Raw genomic sequence first — 25,291 nt, 5'->3', positions numbered from 1 at the left:
GACAAATTACATTTTTATCATTAACCCAGGTGCAGCCTATCCATTTGCAAGCTTGAGCGATCGTGCTAGGGGGTTTCTATGCTCTGCCAAGTGTGTATGGACTGCTATTGTTCAATTGTTTTAGATCATAGTTTCAGACCAGAGTCTCACGGGAGGGGGGGGCACCTTCCCAGAATGGAGTCTCAGGTTCTCCAAAATGGAGTCCTTACTGTCAAGGTGTCACTTCAGTGTCACGTGCAGATGATATCGCCATCGCTGGCTCATCTTGAAGGTGAGGATTTGGTTTGCATTCACCACCTCTTTGCCCCTCCTCCAATGTGTGATAATTTTGTCATGTTTAGCTCCCCTATTGGGTTCTGTTGTTACTTTAAATAACTTGTTTACGACACTATTTCTTACCTCAACAGCTCTAGGGAGTATCTAGGATTAAGTTAAATGACCATTGGCCTAAAGCTGTCTCTGTATTTTGAGTTCCTATGAAAAGGATGGCAGTCTAACCTAGTACATAAACAACCTGAAACTTTATTTAGGAGTCTCACTTTCCTAACAGAGTGTTGGGTCTCAGTCAATCACAAGCAGCCAAGCTTCAGCCAATCGGAGGCAGTTAACTGATGAGATCATGTCCACATAAGGGCACACACCTGGCTCTAGCCTATCAAGCTCTCTCTATGCTTAACTCCCCTGTTCAGTCTATAAATACTCACTGCCCATGTTTCAGAAGGGAATTCTTCAACTCTTTTCTAGTCTAAGTCCTGCCTGATTAATGAACCATTCTTCAGTCCACTAAATTCTGCTTAACTTAATTTTGCTACAGCATATCTTTAAACACTGGCTATGCCCGCAGCAACACAATGACAATACCACATAAAGGTGTGTATATTTTAATGCTGCTGTTCTTCCTACTCCATATTACGCACAATAGTGCCCAAATAATAATGATAATTAATGAGAGCAATATTAAAATACGAAGCCAGCATATATAGACTCAGATCAGTGCTCTACAATTCCAGGATACTTAAATACGATTTCATACTAATATAAAAATTGATTAAAAATTAGGGGCCGGCACTGTGGCGCAGCGGGTTAACGCCCTGGCCTGAAGCGCCAGCATCCCATGTGGGCGCCAGTTCGAGACCGGCTGCTTCTCTTCCCATCCAGCTTTCTGCTATGGCCTAGGAAAGAGTAGAGGATGGCCCAAGTCCTTGGGCCCCTGCACCCGCATGGGAGAACTGGAGGAAGCTCCTGGCTCCTGGTTTCAGATCGGAGCAGCTCCGGCCATTGCGGCCGATTGGGGAGTGAACCATCGGATGGAAGACCTCTCTCTCTTCTCTCTCTCTCTCTCTCTCTCTCTCCCCCCCCTGCCTCTCCTCTCTGTGTAACTCTTTCAAATAAATAAATACATATTTAAAAAAAGTAAATAAAGGGGCTGGCGCTGTGGTGCAGTGGGTAAAGCCACCGCCTGAATTGCCAGCATCCCATATGGACGCTAGCTCGTGTCCCAACTGCTTCACTTCCAATCCAACTCCCTACTAATGAAACTGTGAAAGCAGTGGTGGATGGCCCAAGTGCTTGGGCCCCTGCACCCATGTGGGAGACCTGGAAGAAGCTCCTGGCTCCTGGCTTTGGATTGGCCCAGCTCTGGGTACTGTGGCCGTTTGGAGAGTGAACCAGAGGGTGGAAGATTTCTCTCTCTCTCTCTCTCTAAATAAATAAATAAATAAATAAATAAATAAATATTTTTTAAAATTAAATAAGTAAATAAGGAGAAAGAACAATTCTCCTTTCAGAAGAGTTTGATTTATTAAATTAGAAGAAACAGGGCTGGTGCCGTGGCTCAATAGGCTAATCCTCCACCTGTGGAGCCGGCACCCCAGGTTCTAGTCCCGGTTGGGGCACCCGGTTCTGTCCTGGTTGCCCCTCTTCCAGTCCAGCTCTCTGCTGTGGCCCGGGAGTGCAGTGGAGGATGGCCCAGGTGCTTGGGCCCTGCACCCGCATGGGAGACCAGGAGGAAGCACCTGGCTCCTGGCTCTGGATCAGCAGTGCGCCGGCCACAGCGGCCATTTAGGGAGTGAACCAACAGAAGGAAGACCTTTCTCTCTGTCTCTCTCTCTCACTGTCCACTCTGCCTGTCAAAAAAAAAATTAGAAGAAACAAAGGAAATGGAAAATCACCGTTTGAACCAGGCAGGATCCACTGAGGCATGCTGACACTGGCAATGAAAATCGAAGGAGCGTGGAATACTCGCAAACCTCAAAGTCCCGCCTCCCCAGGTATTTCTTCATTACTTGGTGGTTTTACACATCTGTAAATTATTTCGTATGCTCCTCCCCAGAAGGTGGATTTCATCTCTGCAACTCCCATCCTCACCCAGTGTAGACTGTACTGGGTGATTCCCCTCCAAAGAATGGAGCATGGAAAAGGGCCAGTGGTGACTCGGCAGTTGCTCCTCCAGCTGAACCAAGGGATCACGGTTAACAGTTCCAGTGAGGAGCCAGTTTGATACCATGACCCCTCGACGTGATGCTGGGAGAAGAGCATTGTCCAGATATCCAAACTCGATACCCTGGACACCACTAGTCACTCACAATCTGTCGCAATTACCAGAACCGCGGAAGACCTTGAGTTCAAGTAACTCCCATCTTACTGGCTTCAAAACTCAACCTTTTCGTGTACTTTAAAAAATATGTATTTATTCATAAATAATAAATAACTCTGAAAGGCAGAGTTACAGAAAGAGAGAGAGAGAGAGAGAGAGGTCTTCCATCCTCTAGTTCACTCCCGTGATGACCAGAGCTGGGCTGATCCTAAGCCAGGAGCCAGGAGCTTCTTCCAGGTCTCCCACATGGGTGCAGGGGCCCAAGCACTTGGGCCATCCACCACTGCTTTCACAGGCCATAGCAGAGAGCTGGATCAGAAGTGAAGCAGCTGGGTCTTGAACCAGTGCCCCTATGGGATGCTGGCACTGCAGGCGGTGCTTAACCTGCTACACCACAGCCCCGGCCCCTGGTATGCTATTGTAACTACTCTATTATCAGTTATTGTTGGTGATCTCTTAATATGCCTAATTTACAAATTAAACTGCGTCATAGGTACGGACCTTTGGAGAAAAGATATTATGTACTCATACACGGTTAAGGACTCTGGGATTTCAGGTCTGCCCTGTGGCCTCGGGATAAATGGGGACAACTGTATCGTCACTGGCACTGCGCCAAACTCTGAGAAAGGGACCCCAAGAAATCTGTAACTGGAGAACTTCTTACTCTGGCCCTCCCAAGCAGTTCACGCAGCTACCAAGGCGCAGTCCTAGTAGGTGACAGTTACTGCAGCCCCTCTGATCATCAGAACTCCACCCGACCTGGGTGGTGTGCAGCCCCATTTGCAGGACAGATGGACGATATGAGGTGCACAGGGGGCCAGGGACCTGCCCAAAGGGCACAGCGACCTGAGCTGCGCTGCAGGACGCTCAGACCCCGTCTGCGACCCTGAATCCACCCCAGAACAGGGCGGCGAGCCAGGTGCCCTGCGGCCTGCTCACCACACCTGCTGCAGGGCCCCGGGAGCTCCTTCCGAGGCCCGCGGGGCACCCGCGGCTCGCCCCGCCCCCGGCACCGCCCCTTGGTCCCATCTCACTCCCCGCCCACCCTCGGCCCCGCCCTCGACACCGCCCACCTTCGGGACCGCCCCTCGGATCCACCTCACGCCCCGCCCCCGGCCCCGCCAACCTTGGCCCAACCTCCGGCTCCACCTCACGCCCCGCCCCGCCCCCAGCCCCGCCCCTTGGGCGTATCTCAAGCCCCGCCCACCCTCGGCCCCCGCCCCGCCGCCAGGCTGGGCCCTGGGCAGGTTCTCGCGACTGCGGCTGCGCCGCCAGCGCAGTGGGCGGTGCACCCGGGCAGGCCGGGCAGCGGGGAGGAGCCCGCCTGGCTCCATATACTGGGCTCCCGGTCCATCTTTCCGACCCGTAATCTCGTCACCGTGATCTTGGCTCTGGCCTTGACCGGCCTGCAGCTGTAGCATGGGGCCCCTGCCGCGCACCCTGGAGCTCTTCTACGATGTGCTGTCCCCCTACTCCTGGCTGGGCTTCGAGGTGACCCGCGGAAGCCCCTCGGCAAGGCCTGGGGGGCGAGGGCACAGGGAGGGGTCCCGGCCGCAGTGCGCTGTTGTGCAGGGTAGAGCCCGGTCCCAAGATGAGCCTTTGCTTCCTGAGAGGATATAGTTCCCCACGGTGCAGCTCCAGCGGATGGAGGGGTCCAGCCACCCCTGTCCCCGCTGGCAGCATTGGGGTCAGGAGCATGGGAAGCGCCCGCCGGCGCCTGGGTCCTGGAGTGCGTTTCCAGGAGTGCGTGGAGGGTTGCAGGGCGCCCCGGGGACCGGGCCCCGCGCGTGGGGCCTCAGCGGATCGGCTGCCATCGCCGGCCCTCCAGTCTTGGCCTGACCCGCTGGCCCTCCTCGCGCCACAGGTGCTGTGCCGGTATCAGAAGCTCTGGAATGTGCAGCTGCGGCTGCGGCCCGCCCTCATTGCAGGGATCATGAAAGACAGCGGTAGGAACGGCTTGGGAGAGTGATCCCAGTGATCCCAGTGGCCCAGGGGAGCCGTCCTCGGCTGGCCTGCGGCTAGTTGGGTGTCCCCTGCCTGAGACCCAGGGAGGGTTCCTCTGCGCCCGGGACGCTCAGGTCTTCTCACCAAGCTGTCTTACTGCAATGGCAGGAAACAAGCCTCCAGCGATGCTGCCTCGAAAAGGAAAATACTTGAGAAGTGACCTGAGGCTCCAGGGAGAGCATTTCCAGGTCCCCATCCGATTCCCAAAGGATTTCTTCTCTGTGATTCTTGAAAAAGGTGAAGAGGGGGGAAGCACGCGGGAATCCAGTCGAAGGCAGAGCACTCCGATGGAGACTGAAGGGAGGAAGTGGGGGCCTGGGAGCCTGCGTTAGATGGAGCATGGTCGGGACCGCTCAGGATCCCAGCTGGGTGAGATACAGGTTGTAGGGACACAGCAGGACAAAGCAATCCTGATAAGCCTGGGTGAGAGGCCATGGCAGCTGAGCCCGGGAGTCCTGAGGGCAAGGGAGGTATTCCTCCATCAGCATTCCTCCTCCGGGTGTCTCTGCACATAGGAAGTGTGTCTGCCATGCGATTCCTCACTGCCTTGAGCATGCAACGCCCAGAGTTGCTGGAGAAGGTGTCCAGAGAGCTGTGGATGCGCGTCTGGTCACGGGTGAGGGCCGGGCTCTGGGATCCACCGGGGTGAGGGAGACTGGGTAATCCCTGACCCTCGCCAGCCCATTTCTGAAAATCATGCCCTGCCCTCCCCTGTTCTCAGCCTCTGCTCCCACCCCTTTCCTGCTGAGCCTTCTCTCCTCCCCAGGATGAAGACATCACGGAGCCCCAGAGCATCCTGGCTGTGAGTGTCTTGTCCATACCCCCACTGCTGCTATACAGAGTTGCTTGGGGGAAAGCAAAGTCTCAAATATATTTAATGTGTCATGGCAGAGGTCACAGTGGTTTGGGAAGAAAGCGTATCTCTGTTTAATTTAGATATTACTGAAAATTTGGAACGAAGAGAATTCTCAAGACTAGTTCCTGGTTGGAAAGGGAGGTAGAAAAGGGGGAATATGTGAGTCGCATGTATTTCATACAAGAAGTCAGTGGGAGAGACGATTACAGAAGCCCCAGATGGGAAGAGATGGATTCACGAGTGTCCAAGCCCTCCAACAAAAACATCACTAACACAGGCAAAAAGAAAGCAGGAGACTAAAAATAGGCTAAAACCAAAACAGACAACTGACCATGTAAGAACAATGCAGGAGCTGAGTGAGAACACTTGGAATGAGCTCTGAACACTGACCTGTCCGTCAGCCAAAGACAGAAGCATAAAAACGGAATTTTTCTTCGGGATTAAGTCAGGCAATGCATTACAATATTCTTCCTCCAGTTTATAAAAAAAAAAAAAAAACAGTGGAGCACATTCAATTTCAATATATAAAATGACAGATCACACGAAAGTTACATGTACAAAAACTGGCTAATACATCTTCCAGTGTCATTTTCCTGCAAACTATATATGTAAATTTTAATCTGCTTTAACATAATAATAATTTGCCTTGCCACTTTTCATTCTTTGAAGGTATAGTTCTCCATTCTGCACATCCTTTCATTCTGGCCTTATTTTTGTGTCCCTGACCAATCTCATATCCATTGTTGAATGCTTGGTCTGGGACACGATCCTCTTTTAGCCAGGTCAGTGGCAGCGCCTCACTGGCATGGACTGCATGGCTGCATGCATCCCCTTCCGGGTCTAGGATGTCAGGTTGCAGAGGCTGTGTGTTAGCCTCACCCCCTCATAAAGTCTGATGCAAACATTCTAGAAAAGAATGCATGGCGGAATTTTCAAAATTGCCCAAGAAGGTTCTCATGAGAACCATTGAGCCCCAAGTAGCAACAAGCCCTAATGAAGCCTGGTCATTCCCTGGAAGCCAGGCAGTGGCTGCAGCCTTGTGGATCCTTGTGAGGTCCCAGGATAGTTCCTGGGATGAGAGCCCAACCCTTGGTTCAGACAGCATGAGAGACTACAGAATTCTAAAATAGGAAACACAAGTGCCCTGGCCTTGAATTCTGGGGACCTGGCTTCTAGCATTGGCTCTGCTAAAGACAGGCTCTGTACCTCTGAACAAGAAACGTGTCCCCTCCCACTGTAGGCATTTGTGAAAGGAAGCGGTCAGGCTATGTTCCCCAGGACCCCCACATTCAGTTTCTGTGAGTGACTACCCTCTGCTGCATCCACTCATTTGAAGGTTTGGGCTAAAGGAAGAGATCCACACTTGTGGCAGATGAGGGCATTGCCAAGAATACTTTAGTGCAGAGATGGAAACCCCCGAGTTTTCTCCAGAGCTCCCAGGCCCCACAACGCTGACATGGCTGTCTTCCCACCACCTGCGCTCAGGCTGCAGAGAGGGCTGGTATGTCTGCAGAGGACGCCCGAGCACTGCTAGAGAAGACAGCCACACCGCAGGTGAAGAACCAGCTCAGGGAGACCACGGAGGCAGCCTGCAGATACGGGGTGAGCAGCTGTGTGTCTTCCCAACCCGCACCCTGAAGACAGAGACAGACTCTCTGGCTGTGTCCCACTTTCCTGTCCAAAAGGCCCCTTCCCAGCCTGCGTCTCCCTGTGTCTTCCCGGACGCCCCTCCTCTTCCCCCTTCTTCTGCCTGAGCCTAGGGGGAGGAAGGGAAAGGGATAGATGGTGAGGGAAGCATAACACATCTGAGACTTAGACACAGAAGTTGCACCTGAGGCCATGGAGCCTCGTATCAGTCACCTCTGGCTGCTTTGCTTCTGTGAGCCCAGACAGTACTTGTCTGGAAGGCTTCAGCCCCAACCCTATAGCACCTGCTCCATCGTCTTCCTCCCTGCACTGTAACTGCTTTCTGCAGGCCTTTGGGCTACCTGTCACCGTGGCTCACGTGGATGGCCAGACCCACATGTTATTTGGCTCTGACCGCATGGAGTTACTGGCGCACCTGCTGGGTAAGTTAAAAGTTCCACACCTAACTAACTGTGATCCCAGTCCCACCCCTGTTATACCATGTGAACAGAAGAGGTTCAGAGCAAAAAGAATGTCCTTGCAATTCCAACAACATGGTCTTGTACAGGCATGCTGCTCAAAGCTGAATGGGTTTCTGGTGCTGTGGTACAGCGGGCTAAGCTACCATCTGCAGTGCCAGCATCCCTTATGGGCACAAGTTCAAGTGCCAACTGCTCCACTTCTGATCCAACTCCAGCTGATGCACCTGGGCAGCAGCAGAGCATGGCTCAGGTCCTTGGGGCCCTGCGCCTATGTGGGAGAGCCAAAGGAAGTTCCTGGCTCCTGGCTTTGGCTGGGTCCAACCCTGGTCTTTGTTGCCATTTGAGGAATGAACCAATGGATGGAGGATCTGTTTCTCTCTCTCTCTCTTTCTCTCTGTAGAACTCTGCCTTTCAAATAAATAAATAAAATCAGAGAGAGAAAAAAATATATATGGAATAATAGATCCATTTTTTATAAAAGCTGAATGGGGAGGAGTGCCTTCGCCACCAACCATAGCCCTCAAGCCCCTGTGAAACAAAGGAGCCCTCCTGCTCCTTGATGCCAAACAGGGCTTCTCCTAGAAAACCCAGCTCACCTAAGAACAGTGCGTGATCGTCTGTGAATTTCTTTGTCCAGGAGAGAAGTGGATGGGCCCTGCACCTCCAGTCCTGAGTGCCAGACTTTGAGACTGCTCAGGGAAGCTCACGGTTCAGAAGCACAGGCCCTCGGCTGAACCACTCCTCCGCCGTGGCTTCTCTGTCTAGTAGAGGTAGCCCCTGTGGCCCTGTGGGCTTTCCGTCTTCTCGCCACCCCCGGGGATGCCGGCAAAGTTGTCTACCGTTCATCCTGTGGCTGCCTTCTGTGCCTCACAAGTGCCTTTTGGAGAGCCCCAGATTCTGCTTCTCCTCAGAATAAACCTATGCTGTTAGGAAAACCATTACCGAGTCCGTGTGTGCCTCCGTGTTGGTGGAGTGTCCTTGCTCTTGCATGATGTCCTGGCCACTCGAAGGGTTGAGAGACAGCCCAACCCCAGCCTGTCTTGAACAGCCTGTGGGAGGGAGCAGGAAACACGGCCCTTTCTCTCACCCGTGAACTCCCTTGGTCTCTGTTCAAGGACAGGAGACCAAGTCCAGTGTACTTGTAATGGAACAGGTTGCCATTTATTGTCTCTCGGATAGAGGTGGGCAGGGACCCGGAGGTTCAGCGAGAGGGGTAGCAGAACCACAGTGTGATCAGGTGTGTGCTCAGATGTTTACCACGGGTCCAGCCACCGGACCAGCAGAACTAGAGCAAGGCTATGCCTTGACCTGGGGGAGCGCTTACCCTTTCAGAGTTTCCTCCCCCGGCCCACAATTCACCTCCTGGGAATAAAAGCCCAGTGCTTCTCTCCCTGGCCTGGTATAACCTGCCTCTCCTTTCACATATCTCTAGCCTTCCTTCTCCCTCAATTCTTTGTCCAAAGTCACTGCCTCTGTCTGTGTCCACTGTGCAGTAATCAGAATGCCCAGAGTTTCAGGACTGTTTGACTCTGGGAATACTCCTTGATCATAAACTGGAACCGCACCTGGACACCTGTTGGGAGGCAGGTGCAGAGCCTTGGTTTGCTGTGAAGCTGAGGAGCGGCTGGCCTCTTACCCTTGCTCCTTTCCCCTGGCCTTTCTCATTCCATGCCCCATTTTCCCCGTAGTCCCCCACCACTGCCTGTCTTCATCTTCACTCCCCTTTCCCATGATTTCAGCATCTTCCATGATGTCGAATCATCTTTACCTGCCAAAACTTCCTTTTATTCAAAGTTTTGTGACATGTATGAAGGTAGTACAAAAAGTCTGTGGAACATGGAAATAAAGAGAAGTTTCTTTTGGTGTAACAGCATCTTGAAGTTGCCTGTGTAGCTAATATAAATAAAAATATGGGAAGATGTACAATCTTCCAAAAAAAAAGGCAAATTAAAACAAAATATAGGGGCCCGCACTGTGGCGCAGCAGGTTAAAGCCCTGGCCTGAAGTGCCGGCATCCCATATGGGTGCCGGCTCTAGTCCCGGCTGCTCCTATTCCGATCCAGCTCTCTGCTATGGCATGGGATAGCAGTAGAAGATGGCCCAACGCTGCACCCATGTGGGAGACCTGGAAGAAGCTCCTGGCTCTTGGTTTCAGATCAGCTCAGCTCCGGCTGTTGCGGCCATCTGGGGAGTGAACCAGCAGATGGAAGACCTCTCTCTCTCCATCTCTACCTCTCTCCATAACCCAGTCTTTCCGATAAATAAAATAATAAATAAATAAAGCTTCTCATAGATCAAACCTACCCAAAGCATAAGTAGACAAGTGTATGAGGGAAGAGGCTTCCTGTTGATATCCAAAATTGTGAGTGACTTAAACATCTAATAGTCTGCTTGAATAAACTATGGCACATTAAGGTGGTAATGTTTCATAAACATTAGGAATTGTATCTGTTAAGAATTTTTAAGAGTACTGGAAATTCTTAAGATGTAAAATTACTGGGGAAAGATGAAACTAAATCGTGTGATCTTATTATGTCTTTTTTTTTTTTTTTTTTTTTTTGGACAGGCAGAGTAGACAGTGAGAGAGAGAGACAGAGACAAAGGTCTTCCTTTGCCGTTGGTTCACCCTCCAATGGCCGCCATGGCTGGCGCGCTGCAGCTGGCACACCGTGCTGATCCGAAGGCAGGAGCCAGGTGCTTCTCCTGGTCTCCCATGGGGTGCAGGGCCCAAGGACTTGGGCCATCCTCCACTGCACTCCGGGGCCATAGCAGAGAGCTGGCCTGGAAGAGGGGCAACCGGGAAAGAATCCGGCACCCTGACCGGGACTAGAACCCGATGTGCCGGCGCCGCTAGGCGGAGGATTAGCCTGTTGAGCCACGGTGCCGGCCTAGTATGTCTGAATGTATAAAAATATATTACAAAGAGAACTGACGCATTCTTAAAATGTATCAAAATCTTTACATTTTATCTATATACTTTCCATTTTTACTTGTAAACGTCTGCTTTTTTAATGATCACATTATGGTGAGCAAAAACAGATATTTAAGTGAAAAAAATTATAGACTGACATTTGAATATAATTGTGCCACTTTCCCATTTTCTCTAAAAGTATCAATTGCTTAACTTCATCCTGGTTCTCCTCCCAAGTTTAAGTGGCATAATCCCTTATGGTACATGCATATTTCCCAGCTCCACCCAGTCTTCCTTCAAAAATTTTAGCATCCCCTTTTCCTAACTCAATGGCCAACTTTAACCTTCATTGGAGAAACTCAACAATTATTTGATTAATCCTCACACTCATGATCCAGATTGAAATTTCTGAATTCCTTCTACCAAATAGAATTGAAAACAACAAAGGAGAAAGCCCCCAAATATATCTGTATTTTTGTTAATAAAAGAACACATCCTCTTTTTTTTAACTTTTATTTAATGAATATAGATTTCCAAAGTACAGCTTATGGATTACATTGGCTTCCCCCCCCCCAATGACTTCCCTCCCACCCGCAACCCTCCCCTTTCCCGCTCTCTCTCCCCTTCCATTCTTATCAAGATTCATTTTCAATTTTCTTTATATACAGAAAATCAGTTTAGTATACATTAAGTAAAGATTTCAACAGTTTGCACCCACATAGAAACACAAAGTGAAAAATACTGTTTGTGTACTTGTTATAGCATTAAATCTCAATGTACAGCACATTAAGGACAGAGATCCTACATGAGGAGTAAGTGCATAGTGACTCCAGTTGTTGACTTTACAAATTGACACTCCTGTTTATGGCATCAGTAATCTCCCTATGCTCCAGTCATGAGTTTCCAAGGCTATGGAAGCCTTTTGAGTTCACCGACTCTTATCTTATTTAGACAAGGTCATAGTCAAAGTGGAAGTTCTCTCCTCCCTTCAGAGAAAGGTACCTCCTTCTTTGAAGACCTGTTCTTTCCACTGGGATCTCACTCACAGAGATCTTTCATTGAGGCGTTTTTTTTTGTTTTTTGTTTTTTTTGTTGTTGTTGTTTTTTTTTTTTTTTTTTTTTTTTTTTTTGCCAGAGAGTCTTGGCTTTCCGTGCCTGAAATACTCTCATGGGCTTTTCAGCCGGATCCGAATGCCTTTAGAGCTGATTCTGAGGCCAGAGTGCTGTTTAGGACATCTGTCATTCTATGAGTCTGCTGTGTATCTCGCTTCCCATGTTGGATCGCTCTCCCCTTTATTTATTCTATCGGTTAGTATTAGCAGGCACTAGACTTGTTTATATGATCCCTTTGACTCTTAGTCCTTTCATTATGATCAATTGTGAACAGAAATTGATCACTTGGACTAGTGAGATGGCATTGGTACATGCCACCTTGATGGGGTTGAATTGGAATCCCCTGGTATATTTCTAACTCTACCATTTGGGGCAAGTCAGCCTGAGCATGTCCCAAATTGTACATCTCTTCCCACTCTTATTCCCACATTCCAGTTAAGTTTCAGCACTTAAGAATAACTGTGTATTAATTACAGAATTAAACCAGTAGTATTAAGTAGAACAGACAAAAAAAAAAAATACTAAGAGGGATAACGTATTAAGTTGTTCATTAACAGTCAGGGCTATGCTGATCAAGTCACCGTTTCTCATAGTGTCCATTTCACTTCAACAGGTTTCCTTTTTGGTGTTCAGTCAGTTGTCACCGATCAGGGCGAACATATGGTATTTGTCCCTTTGGGACTGGCTTATTTCACTCAGCATGATGTGTTCCAGATTCCTCCATTTTGTTGCAAATGACCCGATTTCATTGTTTTTTTACTGCGGTATAGTATTCTAAAGAGTACATATCCCATAATTTCTTTATCCAATCTACTATTGATGGGTTTGAGGTGGATTCCATGTCTTAGCTATTGTGAATTGAGCTGCAATAAACATAGGGATGCAGTTAACTCTTTTATTTGCTGATTTCATTTCCCTTGGGAAAATTCCAAGGAGTGATATTGCTGGTTTATCTTCAGGTTTCTGAGGAATCTCCAGACTGACTTCCATAGTGGCTTGACCAGTTTGCATTCCCACCAACAGTGGGTTAGTGTCCCTTTTTCCCCACATCCTCGCCAGCATCTGTTGTTGGTAGATTTCTGAATGTGAGCCATTCTAACCGGGGTGAGGTGAAACCTCATTGTGCTTTTGATTTGCATTTCCCTGATTGCTAGTGACCTTGAACATTTTTTCATGTGCCTGTTGGCCATTTGGATTTCCTCTTTTGAAAAATGTCTATTGAGGTCCTTGGCCCATCTCTTAAGTGGGTTGTCGGTTTTGTTTTTGTGGAGTTTCTTGATCTCTTTGTAGATTCTGGTTATTAACCCTTTATCTGTTGCATAGTTTGCAAATATTTTTTCCCATTCTGTCGGTTGTCTCTTCACTCTCCTGACTGTTTCTTTTGCAGTACAGAAACTTCTCAATTTGATGCAATCCCAATAGTTGATTTTGGCTTTGACTGTCTGTGCCTCCCGGGTCTTTTCCAGAAACTCTTTGCCTGTGCCAATATCTTGAAGGGTTTCTCCAATGTTCTCTAATAACTTGATGGTGTCAGGACGTAGATTTAGGTCTTTAATCCACGTTGAGTGGATTTTTGTGTAAGGTGTAAGGTAGGGGTCTTGCTTCATGCTTCTGCACGTGGAAATCCAGTTTTCCCAGCACCATTTATTGAATAGACTGTCCTTGCTCCAGGAATTGGTTTTAGATCCTTGATCAAATATAAGTTGGCTGTAGATGTTTGGGTTGATTTCTGGTGTTTCAATTCTGTTCCATTGGTCTATCCATCTGTTTCTGAACCAGTACCATGCTGTTTTGATTACAACTGCCCTGTAGTATGTCCTGAAATCTGGTATTGTAATGCCTCCGGCTTTGTTTTTGTTGTACAAGATTGCTTTAGCTATTCGAGGTCTCTTGTGCCTCCATATGAATTTCAGCATCATTTTTTCTAGATCTGCGAAGAATGTCTTTGGTATCTTGATTGGGATTGCATTGAATCTATAAATTGCTTTTGGGAGAATGGACATTTTGATGATGTTGATTCTTCCAATCCATGAGCATGGAAGATTTTTCCATTTCTTGGTATCCTCTTCTATTTCTTTCTTTAAGATTTTGTAATTCTCATCGTAGATCTTTAACGTCCTTGGTTAAGTTTATTCCAAGGTATTTGATTGTTTTTGTAGCTCTTGTGAATGGGATTGATCTTAGCAGTTCTTTCTCAGCATGGAATTGCTTGTGTATACAAAGGCTGTTGATTTTTGTGCATTGATTTTATATCCTGCCACTTTGCCAAACTCCTCTATGAGTTCCAATAGTCTCTTAGTAGAGTTCTTTGGGTCCTCTAAGTAAAGAATCATATCATCTGCAAAGAGGGATAGTTTGAGTTCTTCCTTCTCAATTTGTATTCCTTTAATTTCTTTTTCTTGTCTGATGGCTCTGGCTAAAACTTCCAGAACTATGTTAAATAGCAGTGGTGAGAGTGGGCATCCTTGTCTGGTGCCAGATTTCAGTGGAAATGCTTCCAACTTTTCCCCATTCAATAGGATGCTGGCCGTGGGTTAAGAACACTCTCTTCTAATCCAAAGAATTTCACACTTGTTCTTTGTCTCTTCCCACCTCCCCATCTCAACAGTAGTTACAGTGTGATGCTGGTTGACCATCCCTAATCCAAAATCTGAAACTTGCAGGGAAAAGTAGGTGGTAAGGGAGGAGGAGAGGTTGGATTTTATTTCACTTATTTAAAAGCATTCTATGATTTGAGTGGTGACATGACACAAATGGAAAATGCCACAATGACTTCACATGAAAGATCACAGTCAAAAACATGGACACACTGAAAATACTGTATAAAATTACTTTCAGGATGTGCTTAGAAGATAGATATGAAACACAAGAGAGTAAATACTCTAAAATCCAAAACATTGAGTATAAATGATATCCATTCTGTATGGAATTTATAATTATATCAATGCTTAGGATTCAATACTGAACCATTTTCTTGCATTGCAATACAAATTCCAAGTTTACGAAATTGTTCTATGTTTCCAAAGCAAGTTTTTAGTATATGTATTTCTCGATTAAAATTCCTGGAGGTGATTTCTTTTAACAGGGTCAAACACAAGTAGTAATTTAAAAAAAAATAATGCATGTGATAAAAACATAACAATAAAAGCAAGGTATCAAGTGAAAGGTAGAGTCCTCCCTTGTCACTGCCATTCCTACTCTAGATTTTTGTGTATCCTTTATAAGGCATGCCACAGGTTTCACATACTCTCTTGATCCAATTTCTCCCAATGGTTGCCTGCTGCAAAACTGTAGTTCAATAACACAGGCAGCAAATTGATATTGCTAAAATTCCTTAACTTTAGTCAGCTTTCCCCATTTTACATCCATTAACTGGTGTGTTTATATTTAATTCTATGTAACTTTATTACATGTAGTATGCTGTAACCACCACACAGTTAAGATGTAGCACATTTTGGGGCAGGCATTGGCACAGTGGTTAAAATACTCTGAGATTCCAGCCTGGGTAAGTGTCCTTGCTCCACTTCCAATTCCAGTTTGCTACTAATGTACACCCAGGGAGGTATCAGGTGTTAGCTCAAGTACTTAAGTCCCTGTGACCCATGGTAAAGAACTGAACTGAGTTCTGAGCTCCTGTCTGATCTAGCCCTGGCTCTGACAAGCATCTAGGGAGTGAACAGGTGGATGGACAATCTCTCTTTATTTCTCTGCAAATCAAATCAATCAATACATAAAAAAGACAAAACACATTTCCAACATAAGGATCCCTCATGGTACCTTTTTATAGTGACAGACACCTCTGTCCCTCCCTCCCGCCTCCCTACCGTTGGCACTCACTGATCTACTCTTCATAAAATGTCATTTGAAAAACGCCATATTGGGATGGGCATTGTGCCAAAGCCTGTAGTGCTGGTATCTCATAGGGATGCTGGTTGGAGACCTGGCTGCTCCACTTCCCATCCAGCTCTCTGCTATTGTGGGGAAATTAGGCACAGGAGGCAATTCAAAGATGGCGCCTGCAGGGAAATTAGGCACACTTGGCAACTCAAAAATGGCACCCAAAAGAAGTAAGGTGGGCGGTACCCAAAGTCATTTACCACCAAAGCTGATTGGCCATGCAGCATCAGGGGAGTCGACAACTGATGATGAGGGTACAGACATATGGCTGGTCCTGTAAAAAGTCACCCCATAAAATGACCTTTTAAGTAATTGGTTGGTCCTTATGCCCTGCCCCAGTAATCCTGCCATCTTGTGCTTTAAAAGGCTTTGCTACACACGCAATAAACTGAGGTCTTGCCTGCTTGACTTGGCTCCCCGCTGCATCTGACTGTCTCCGGGATTGGGAGGCTAGGGAATGGGCGAGCGGCGAGCGGCACACTTAGCTTTCTTCGGACCCAGTCCATCCTCGTTTGGGTGGATTAAGACCCTGCATGCTATGGCCTAAAGGCCGTGGAAGGTGGCCCAAGTCCTTGGGCCCCTGTACCAATGTAGGAGACCCAGAAGAGGCTCGTGGCTCCTGGCTTCAGATCTGCCCAGCTCCGGCCGTGTGGCCATTTGGGGAGTAAACTAGCAGATGGAAGACTTCTCTGTCTGTCTCTACCTCTCTGTGGATCTGCCTTTCAAATAAATAAATAAATAAAAGAGAGAGAGAGAGAGAGAGAGAGAGAGATCCAACTTCTCTTCATCCTCACCAGCATTTGGTGTTCTTATTTTCTATTTTAGGGATCATAATGAATGTGCAGTGACAGCTTATTGTGTTTGATTGATTGATCAGTTAATTTAAAATGTAAAGTTGGGGGAGAGAGACAATCTTCCATCCACAGGTTCACTCCCCAGATGAGCACAACAGCCTGGGCTAGATCAGGCAAGAAGACAGGAGCCAGAAACTCCATCAGGCTGTCCCTCTTGGATGACAGGAGCCCAAGTACTTGGGCTGTCACCCACTGCTTCTCAGGCATATTAACAGGGTTCTGGATCATAAAAGGAGACAGCAAGGGAAATTTTGCATGAGCTGAATAGTAGGTGAAATTAAAGAATGAGTATAAATTTCATTAAGTGTGTTCATAGCAATATGGCTATGCACAAAAAAGTTCTGCTATGTGTTGTCCCCAGCAAAACTCCCATTGAAGCTTAATTCCTCAATGTAGATGGATGGATAAAGCAATTGTAGTACATATGTACAATGAAATACTATTCATCCTTTAAAAAGAAGGAAATTCTGTCATTTTGCAACAACATGGATAATCCTGGAGAGCATGATACTAACTGTAATAAACCAGGCACAGCAAGACAAATACCTCATTATCAAATTTATATTTGGAATCCAAAATGTCAAACTCATAGCCGTAGTATGGTGGGTACTAGAGGCTGAATGGAGTGGGGGCAGCAATAAGGGATATTGTAAAATCTGCACAGAGATTCAGGTAGATAGGATGAATCAGTATTTGACAACTATTGCACAGTGTGATGATGACAGTGAATAATACTCTATATTTTAAAATTGTTAAGAGAAAAAATTTCGGGTCTCATTATTGAAATTGGTAAGTAAATCAGGTGATAGACAAGTTAGTTAGCTTGGTGTAATCATGCCACATTGAATACATATGTCAAGCATCACACCATATCCCATAAATATACGTAATTATGATTTGTCAATTAAAAATAAGGAATATATACACAAATGTTTGAATATATCTTCATAGTATATCACATTATTTATAAGGAGCCATATTTATAGTATGAGTTCTTTTTAATTAATTTTTTAAATTTTATTTAGGTTATACAAATTTCATGTATTTCATATATACAGGTTTATGAACATAGTGATACTTCCCACCCTACACTCCTCCCACCCGTGCTCCAATCCTTCTTCCTCTTCCCTCTCCCCTTCCCACTCTTAATTTTTACAAAGATCTACTTTCCGTTCACTTAATGATCGTATAATTAACCCTGCACTAAGTAAAGAGTTCAACAAATAGTATGAAGAAAAAAACACTGTTCCTCAATGGAGGAAGAGACTAGGGCTGTAAACAATCATTGAATTTCAAAATGTCCACTTTACTCCAATACATTACATTTTAGGTATTCTATTAGTTATCTCAGATCAGGGAAAACTTATGGTATCTGAGTTTGGGGACTGCTTATTTTAGTAAGTATAATGGTTTTCAGTTGTGTCTATTTTGTTGCAAAAGACACATTTCATTTTTTTTTTACAGTTGAGAAGTACTCCATAGTATAAATTTTTTAAAATGCTGAGTCACTCACTGGGATTAAACATGACAATAGGTCTGATCTGATTTCATCATCATTTAAAAAAAAATCATCTATTATTTTTCACTTTATGTTTCTGTGTGGGAGCAAACTGTTGAAATCCTTACTTAAGGTATACTAAGCTGATCTTCTGTATATTAAGATGATCGAAAATGAATCTTGATGTGAATGGAAGGGGAGAGGGAGTGGGAAAGGGGAGGGTTGTGGGTGGGAGGGACGGTATGGGGGGGGAAGCCATTGTAACCCATGAGTCGTACTTTGGAAATTTATATTCATTAAATAAAAGATAAAAAAAATAAAAAAATAAAAAAAATAAAAAACTAAAAAAAATTCTATCTTTTTGCAGTAAATGTAAGCCTAATACAAAGCAATAAACTATTTGCAAACAGGTGGATCAAGTGCTAAAGTTATTGCTGCAGTAAAACCTCCCTACACCCTTATAGTCCCTCTTTATTTCACTCTATAGAAAGAGAATATATTGATTGTCAAGTATGTGCCAGGCACTGCGCCAAACTCTGAGAAAGGGACCCCAAGAAGTCTGTAACTTGGGAACTTCTTACTCTGGCCCTCCCAAGCAGTTCACGCAGCTACCAAGGCGCAGTCCTAGTAGGCGACGGTTACTGCAGCCCCTCGGAGCATCAGAACTCCACCCGACCTGGGTGGTGTGCAGCCCCATTTGCAGGACAGATGGACGATATGAGGTGCACAGGGGGCCAGGGGCCAGCCCAAAGGGCAGCACAGCGACCTGAGCTGCGCTGCAGGACGCTCAGACCCCGTCTGCGACCCTGAATCCACCCCAGAACAGGGCGGCGAGCCAGGTGCCCGGCGTCCCGCTCGCCACACCTGCTGCAGGGCCCCGGGAGCCTATTCCGCGGCCTGCGGGGCACCCGCGGCTCGCCCCGCCCCCGGCACCGCCCCTTGGTCCCATCTCACGCCCCGCCCACCCTCCTCCCCGCCCTCGGATCCACCGCACGCCTCGCCCTCGGGCCCACCCCCCTTTGGCCGCACCTCCGGACACTCCTCACGCCCCGCCCCGCCCTCCGCCCCGCCCATTGGGCCACCTCACGCCCCGCCCACCCTCGGCCCCCGCCCCGCCGCCAGGCTGGGCCCTGGGCAGGTTCTCGCGACTGCGGCTGCGCGGCCAGCGCCCTGGGCGGTGCACCCGGGCAGGCCGGGAAGCGGGGCGGAGCCCGCCGGGCTCCATATGCTGGGCTCCCGGTCCATCTTTCCGACCCGTAATCTCGTCACCGTGATCTTCGCTCTGGCCTTGACCGGCCTGCAGCTGCAGCATGAAGCCCCCGCCGCGCACCCTGGAGCTCTTCTACGATGTGCTGTCCCCCTACTCCTGGCTGGGCTTCGAGGTGACCCGCGGAAGCCCCTCGGCAAGGCCTGGGGGGCGAGGGCACAGGGAGGGGTCCCGGCCGCAGTGCGCTGTTGTGCAGGGTAGAGCCCGGTCCCAAGATGAGCCTTTGCTTCCTGAGAGGATATAGTTCCCCACGGTGCAGCTCCAGCGGATGGAGGGGTCCAGCCACCCCCGTCCCCGCTGGCAGCATTGGGGTCAGGAGCATGGGAAGCGCCCGCCGGCGCCTGGGTCCTGGAGTGCGTTTCCAGGAGTGCGTGGAGGGTTGCAGGGCGCCCCGGGAACCGGGCCCCGCGCGTGGGGCCTCAGCGGATCGGCTGCCATCGCCGGCCCTTCAGTCTTGGCCTGACCCGCTGGCCCTCCTCGCGCCACAGGTGCTGTGCCGGTATCAGAAGCTCTGGAATGTGCAGCTGTGGCTGCGGCCCGCCCTCATTGCAGGGATCATGAAAGACAGCGGTAGGAACGGCTGGGGGGAGTGATCCCAGAGATCCCAGTGGCCCAGGGGAGCCGTCCTCGGCTGGCCTGCGGCTAGTTGGGTGTCCCCTGCCTGAGACCCAGGGAGGGTTCCTCTGCGCCCGGGACGCTCAGGTCTTCTCACCAAGCTGTCTTACTGCAATGGCAGGAAACCAGTCTCCAGCGATGCTGCCTCGAAAAGGGAAATACTTGAGAAGTGACCTGAGGCTCCAGGGAGAGCATTTCCAGGTCCCCATCCGATGCCCAAAGGATTTCCTCTCTTTGATTCGTGAAAAAGGTGAAGAGGGGGGAAGCACGTGGGAATCGAGTCGAAGGCAGAGCACTCGGATGGAGATTGAAGGGAGGAAGTGGGGGCCTGGGAGCCTGCGTTAGATGGAGCGTGGTCGGGACGCTCAGGATCCCAGCTGGGTGAGATGCAGGTTGTAGGGACACAGCAGGGAGGAGCAGCAGGACAAAGCAATCCTGATAAGCCTGGGTGAGAGGCCATGGCAGCTGAGCCCGGGAGTCCTGAGGGCAAGGGAGGTATTCCTCCATCAGCATTCCTCCTCCGGGTGTCTCTGCACATAGGAAGTGTGTCTGCCATGCAATTCCTCACTGCCTTGAGCATGCAACGCCCAGAGTTGCTGGAGAAGGTGTCCAGAGAGCTGTGGATGCGCGTCTGGTCACGGGTGAGGGCCGGGCTCTGGGATCCACCGGGGTGAGGGAGACTGGGTAATCCCTGACCCTCGCCAGCCCATTTCTGAAAATCATGCCCTGCCCTCCCCTGTTCTCAGCCTCTGCTCCCACCCCTTTCCTGCTGAGCCTTCTCTTCTTCCCAGGATGAAGACATCACGGAGCCCCAGAGCATCCTGGCTGTGAGTGTCTTGTCCATACCCCCACTGCTGCTATACAGAGTTGCCTGGAGGAAAGCAAAGTCTCAAATATAGTTAATGTGTCATGGCAGAGGTCACAGTGGTTTGGGAAGAAAGCATATCTCTGTTTAATTTAGATATTACTGAAAATTTGGAACGAAGAGAATTCTCAAGACTAGTTCCTGGTTGGAAAGGGAGGTAGAAAAGGGGGAATATGTGAGTCGCATGTATTTCATACAAGAAGTCAGTGGGAGAGATGATTACAGAAGCCCCAGGTGGGAAGAGATGGATTCACGAGTGTCCAAGCCCTCCAACAAAAACATCACTAACACAGGCAAAAAGAAAGCAGGAGACTAAAAATAGGCTAAAACCAAAACAGACAACTGACCATGTAAGAACAATGCAGGAGCTGAGTGAGAACACTTGGAATGAGCTCTGAACACTGACCTGTCCGTCAGCCAAAGACAGAAGCATAAAAACGGAATTTTTCTTCGGGATTAAGTCAGGCAATGCATTACAATATTCTTCCTCCAGTTTATAAAAAAAAAAAAAAAACAGTGGAGCACATTCAATTTCAATATATAAAATGACAGATCACACGAAAGTTACATGTACAAAAACTGGCTAATACATCTTTCAGTGTCATTTTCCTGCAAACTATATATGTAAATTTTAATCTGCTTTTTACATAATAATCATTTACCTTGCCACTTTTTATTCTTTGAAGGTATAGTTCTCCATTCTGCGTGGCCTTTCATTCTGGCCTTATTTTTTGTCCCTGACCATTCTCTTTATCCATTGTTGAATGCTTGGTCTGGGACACGATCCTCATTTAGCCAGGTCAGTGGCAGCGCCTCACTGGCATGGACTGCATGGCTGCATGCGTCCCCCTCCGGGTCTAGGATGTCAGGTTGCAGAGGCTGTGTGTTAGCCTCACCCCCTCATAAAGTCTGATGCAAACATTCTAGAAAAGAATGCATGGTGGGATTTTCAAAATTGCCCAAGAAGGTTCTCATGAGAACCATTGAGCCCCAAGTAGCAACAAGCCCTAATGAAGCCTGGTCATTCCCTGGAAGCCAGGCAGTGGCTGCAGCCTTGTGGATCCTTGTGAGGTCCCAGGATATTTCCTGGGATTAGGGCCCAACCCTTGGTTCAGACAGCATGAGAGACTACAGAATTCTAAAATAGGAAACACAAGTGCCCTGGCCTTGAATTCTGGGGACCTGGCTTCTAGCATTGGCTCTGCTAAAGACAGGCTCTGTACCTCTGAACAAGAAACGTGTCCCCTCCCACTGTGGGCATTTGTAAAAGGAAGCGGTCAGGCTACCTGTTCCCCAAGACTCCCACATTCAGTTTCTGTGAGTGACTACCCTCTGCTGCATCCACTCATTTGAAGGTTTGGGCTAAAGGAAGAGATCCACACTTGTGGCAGATGAAGGCATTGCCAAGAATACTTTAGTGCAGAGATGGAAACCCCCGAGTTTTCTCCAGAGCTCCCAGGCCCCACAACGCTGACATGGCTGTCCTCCCACCACCTGCCCTCAGGCTGCAGAGAGGGCTGGTATGTCTGCAGAGGACGCCCGAGCACTGCTAGAGAAGACAGCCACACCGCAGGTGAAGAACCAGCTCATGGAGACCACGGAGGCAGCCTGCAGATATGGGGTGAGCAGCTGTGTGTCTTCCCAACCCACACCCTGAAGATAGAGACAGACACTCTGGCCGTGTCCCATTTTCCTGTCCAAAAGGCCCCTTCCCAGCCTGCGTCTCCCTGTGTCTTCCCGGACGCCCCTCCTCTTCCCCCTTCTTCTGCCTGAGCCTAGGGGGAGGAAGGGAAAGGGATAGATGGTGAGGGAAGCATAACACATCTGAGACTTAGACACAGAAGTTGCACCTGAGGCCATGGAGCCTCGTATCAGTCACCTCTGGCTGCTTTGCTTCTGTGAGCCCAGACAGTACTTGTCTGGAAGGCTTCAGCCCCAACCCTATAGCACCTGCTCCATCGTCTTCCTCCCTGCACTGTAACTGCTTTCTGCAGGCCTTTGGGCTACCTGTCACCGTGGCTCACGTGGATGGCCAGACCCACATGTTATTTGGCTCTGACCGCATGGAGTTACTGGCGCACCTGCTGGGTAAGTTAAAAGTTCCACACCTAACTAACTGTGATCCCAGTCCCACCCCTGTTATTCCATGTGAACAGAAGAAGAGGTTCAGAGCAAAAAGAATGTCCTTGCAATTCCAACAACATGGTCTTGTACAGGCATGCTGCTCAAAGCTGAATGGGTTTCTGGTGCTGTGGTACAGCGGGCTAAGCTACCATCTGCAGTGCCAGCATCCCATATGGACACAAGTTCAAGTGCCAACTGCTCCACTTCTGATCCAACTCCAGCTGATGCACCTGGGCAGCAGCAGAGCATGGCTCAGGTCCTTGGGGCCCTGCGCCTATGTGGGAGAGCCAAAGGAAGTTCCTGGCTCCTGGCTTTGGCTGGGTCCAACCCTGGTCTTTGTTGCCATTTGAGAAATGAACCAATGGATGGAGGATCTGTTTCTCTCTCTCTCTCTTTCTCTCTGTATAACTCTGCCTTTCAAATAAATAAATAAAATCAGAGAGAGAAAAAAATATATATGGAATAATAGATCCATTTTTTATAAAAGCTGAATGGGGAGGAGTGCCTTCGCCACCAACCATAGCCCTCAAGCCCCTGTGAAACAAAGGAGCCCTCCTGCTCCTTGATGCCAAACAGGGCTTCTCCTAGAAAACCCTGCTCACCTAAGAACAGTGCGTGATCATCTGTGAATTTCTTTGTCCAGGAGAGAAGTGGATGGGCCCTGCACCTCCAGTCCTGAGTGCCAGACTTTGAGACTGCTCAGGGAAGCTCACGGTTCAGAAGCACAGGCCCTCGGCTGAACCACTCCTCCGCCGTGGCTTCTCTGTCTAGTAGAGGTAGCCCCTGTGGCCCTGTGGGCTTTCCGTCTTCTCGCCACCCCCGGGGATGCCGGCAAAGTTGTCTACCGTTCATCCTGTGGCTGCCTTCTGTGCCTCACAAGTGCCTTTTGGAGAGCCCCAGATTCTGCTTCTCCTCAGAATAAACCTATGCTGTTAGGAAAACCATTACCGAGTCCGTGTGTGCCTCCGTGTTGGTGGAGTGTCCTTGCTCTTGCATGATGTCCTGGCCACTCGAAGGGTTGAGAGACAGCCCAACCCCAGCCTGTCTTGAACAGCCTGTGGGAGGGAGCAGGAAACACGGCCCTTTCTCTCACCCGTGAACTCCCTTGGTCTCTGTTCAAGGACAGGAGACCAAGTCCAGTGTACTTGTAATGGAACAGGTTGCCATTTATTGTCTCTCGGATAGAGGTAGGCAGGGACCCGGAGGTTCAGCGAGAGGGGTAGCAGAACCACAGTGTGATCAGGTGTGTGCTCAGATGTTTACCACGGGTCCAGCCACCGGACCAGCAGAACTAGAGCAAGGCTATGCCTTGACCTGGGGGAGCGCTTACCCTTTCAGAGTTTCCTCCCCCGGCCCACAATTCACCTCCTGGGAATAAAAGCCCAGTGCTTCTCTCCCTGGCCTGGTATAACCTGCCTCTCCTTTCACATATCTCTAGCCTTCCTTCTCCCTCAATTCTTTGTCCAAAGTCACTGCCTCTGTCTGTGTCCACTGTGCAGTAATCAGAATGCCCAGAGTTTCAGGACTGTTTGACTCTGGGAATACTCCTTGATCATAAACTGGAACCGCACCTGGACACCTGTTGGGAGGCAGGTGCAGAGCCTTGGTTTGCTGTGAAGCTGAGGAGCGGCTGGCCTCTTACCCTTGCTCCTTTCCCCTGGCCTTTCTCATTCCATGCCCCATTTTCCCCGTAGTCCCCCACCACTGCCAGTCTTCATCTTCACTCCCCTTTCCCATGATTTCAGCATCTTCCATGATGTCGAATCATCTTTACCTGCCAAAACTTCCTTTTATTCAAAGTTTTGTGACATGTATGAAGGTAGTACAAAAAGTCTGTGGAACATGGAAATAAAGAGAAGTTTCTTTTGGTGTAACAGCATCTTGAAGTTGCCTGTGTAGCTAATATAAATAAAAATATGGGAAGATGTACAAACTTTAAAAAAAAAGGCAAATTAAAACAAAATATAGGAGCCCACGCTGTAGCGCAGCAGGTTAAAGCCCTGGCCTGAAGTGCCGGCATCCCATATGGGTGCCGGCTCTAGTCCCAGCTGCTCCTATTCCGATCCAGCTCTCTGCTATGGCATGGGATAGCAGTAGAAGATGGCCCAAGTCCTTGGGCCGCTGCACCCATGTGGGAGACCTGGAAGAAGATCCTGGCTCTTGGTTTCAGATCAGCTCAGCTCCGGCTGTTGCGGCCATCTGGGGGAGTGAACCAGCAGATGGAAGACCTCTCTCTCTCCATCTCTACCTCTCTCCATAACCCAGTCTTTCCGATAAATAAAATAATAAATAAATAAAGCTTCTCATAGATCAAACCTACCCAAAGCATAAGTAGACAAGTGTATGAGGGAAGAGGCTTCCTGTTGATATCCAAAATTGTGAATGACTTAAACATCTAATAGTCTGCTTGAATAAACTATGGTACATTAAGGTGGTAATGTTTCATAAACATTAGGAATTGTATCTGTTAAGAATTTTTAAGAGCACTGGAAATTCTAAAGATGTAAAATTACTGGGGAAAGATGAAACTAAATTGTGTGATCTTATTATGTCTTTTTTTTTTTTTTTTTTTTTTTTTTTTTG

At 48.4% G+C, this 25,291-nt stretch overlaps 2 protein-coding genes and 1 long non-coding RNA gene across 5 annotated transcripts; all 3 read left to right on the top strand.

Moving 5' to 3' along the window:
• Window positions 1-717: 717 nt before the first annotated feature.
• On the top strand, window positions 718-1,413 carry LOC138849120 (uncharacterized). 2 transcript variants are annotated; one of them, XR_011387537.2, is made up of 2 exons: window positions 718-870; window positions 1,159-1,413. It is a non-coding gene; the product is annotated as an uncharacterized LOC138849120 (long non-coding RNA). The 2 variants fall into 2 exon arrangements; XR_016231300.1 differs by having other exon boundaries at window positions 1,060-1,413.
• A 2,422-nt stretch (window positions 1,414-3,835) lies between these two features.
• Window positions 3,836-8,502, top strand: GSTK1 (glutathione S-transferase kappa 1). The gene is made up of 8 exons (XM_070071386.1): window positions 3,836-4,087; window positions 4,461-4,542; window positions 4,709-4,837; window positions 5,116-5,216; window positions 5,367-5,402; window positions 6,942-7,058; window positions 7,432-7,525; window positions 8,202-8,502. The coding sequence occupies exons 1-8, from the start codon at window positions 4,016-4,018 to the stop codon at window positions 8,249-8,251; spliced, it is 681 nt and encodes a 226-aa protein (XP_069927487.1). The 5' UTR covers window positions 3,836-4,015; the 3' UTR covers window positions 8,252-8,502.
• Window positions 8,503-19,026: 10,524 nt separating this feature from the next.
• On the top strand, window positions 19,027-23,652 carry LOC100350399 (glutathione S-transferase kappa 1). 2 transcript variants are annotated; one of them, XM_002711957.6, is made up of 8 exons: window positions 19,027-19,219; window positions 19,593-19,674; window positions 19,841-19,969; window positions 20,260-20,360; window positions 20,511-20,546; window positions 22,089-22,205; window positions 22,579-22,672; window positions 23,352-23,652. In XM_002711957.6, exons 1-8 carry the CDS (start codon window positions 19,148-19,150, stop codon window positions 23,399-23,401), a joined length of 681 nt encoding a protein of 226 aa, XP_002712003.2. In that variant the 5' UTR covers window positions 19,027-19,147; the 3' UTR covers window positions 23,402-23,652. The 2 variants fall into 2 exon arrangements, with proteins under 2 accessions (XP_002712003.2, XP_051704966.2); XM_051849006.3 differs by lacking the exon at window positions 23,352-23,652 and adding an exon at window positions 22,801-23,160.
• The last annotated feature ends 1,639 nt before the right edge of the window (window positions 23,653-25,291 follow it).

This window comes from Oryctolagus cuniculus, chromosome 3 (genome assembly GCF_051225735.1).
Source record: "Oryctolagus cuniculus isolate XC-2025 breed Fujian yellow rabbit chromosome 3, ASM5122573v1, whole genome shotgun sequence".
In the NCBI taxonomy this organism is placed as follows: Eukaryota; Metazoa; Chordata; class Mammalia; order Lagomorpha; family Leporidae; genus Oryctolagus; species Oryctolagus cuniculus.
This window is presented reverse-complemented; position numbering and strand designations above follow the sequence as displayed.

Excerpts from the sequence above, each read along its gene's own strand:
- GSTK1 (XM_070071386.1), top strand. The coding sequence starts at position 4,016 with ATGGGGCCCCTGCCGCGCACCCTGGAGCTCTTCTACGATGTGCTGTCC. Across the intron at positions 4,088-4,460 it reads ACTCCTGGCTGGGCTTCGAG|GTGCTGTGCCGGTATCAGAA; the intron begins GTGACCCGCGGA and ends CTCGCGCCACAG. Across the intron at positions 5,403-6,941 it reads AGCCCCAGAGCATCCTGGCT|GCTGCAGAGAGGGCTGGTAT; the intron begins GTGAGTGTCTTG and ends ACCTGCGCTCAG.
- LOC100350399 (XM_051849006.3), top strand. The coding sequence starts at position 19,148 with ATGAAGCCCCCGCCGCGCACCCTGGAGCTCTTCTACGATGTGCTGTCC. Across the intron at positions 19,220-19,592 it reads ACTCCTGGCTGGGCTTCGAG|GTGCTGTGCCGGTATCAGAA; the intron begins GTGACCCGCGGA and ends CTCGCGCCACAG. Across the intron at positions 20,361-20,510 it reads GGATGCGCGTCTGGTCACGG|GATGAAGACATCACGGAGCC; the intron begins GTGAGGGCCGGG and ends TCTTCTTCCCAG.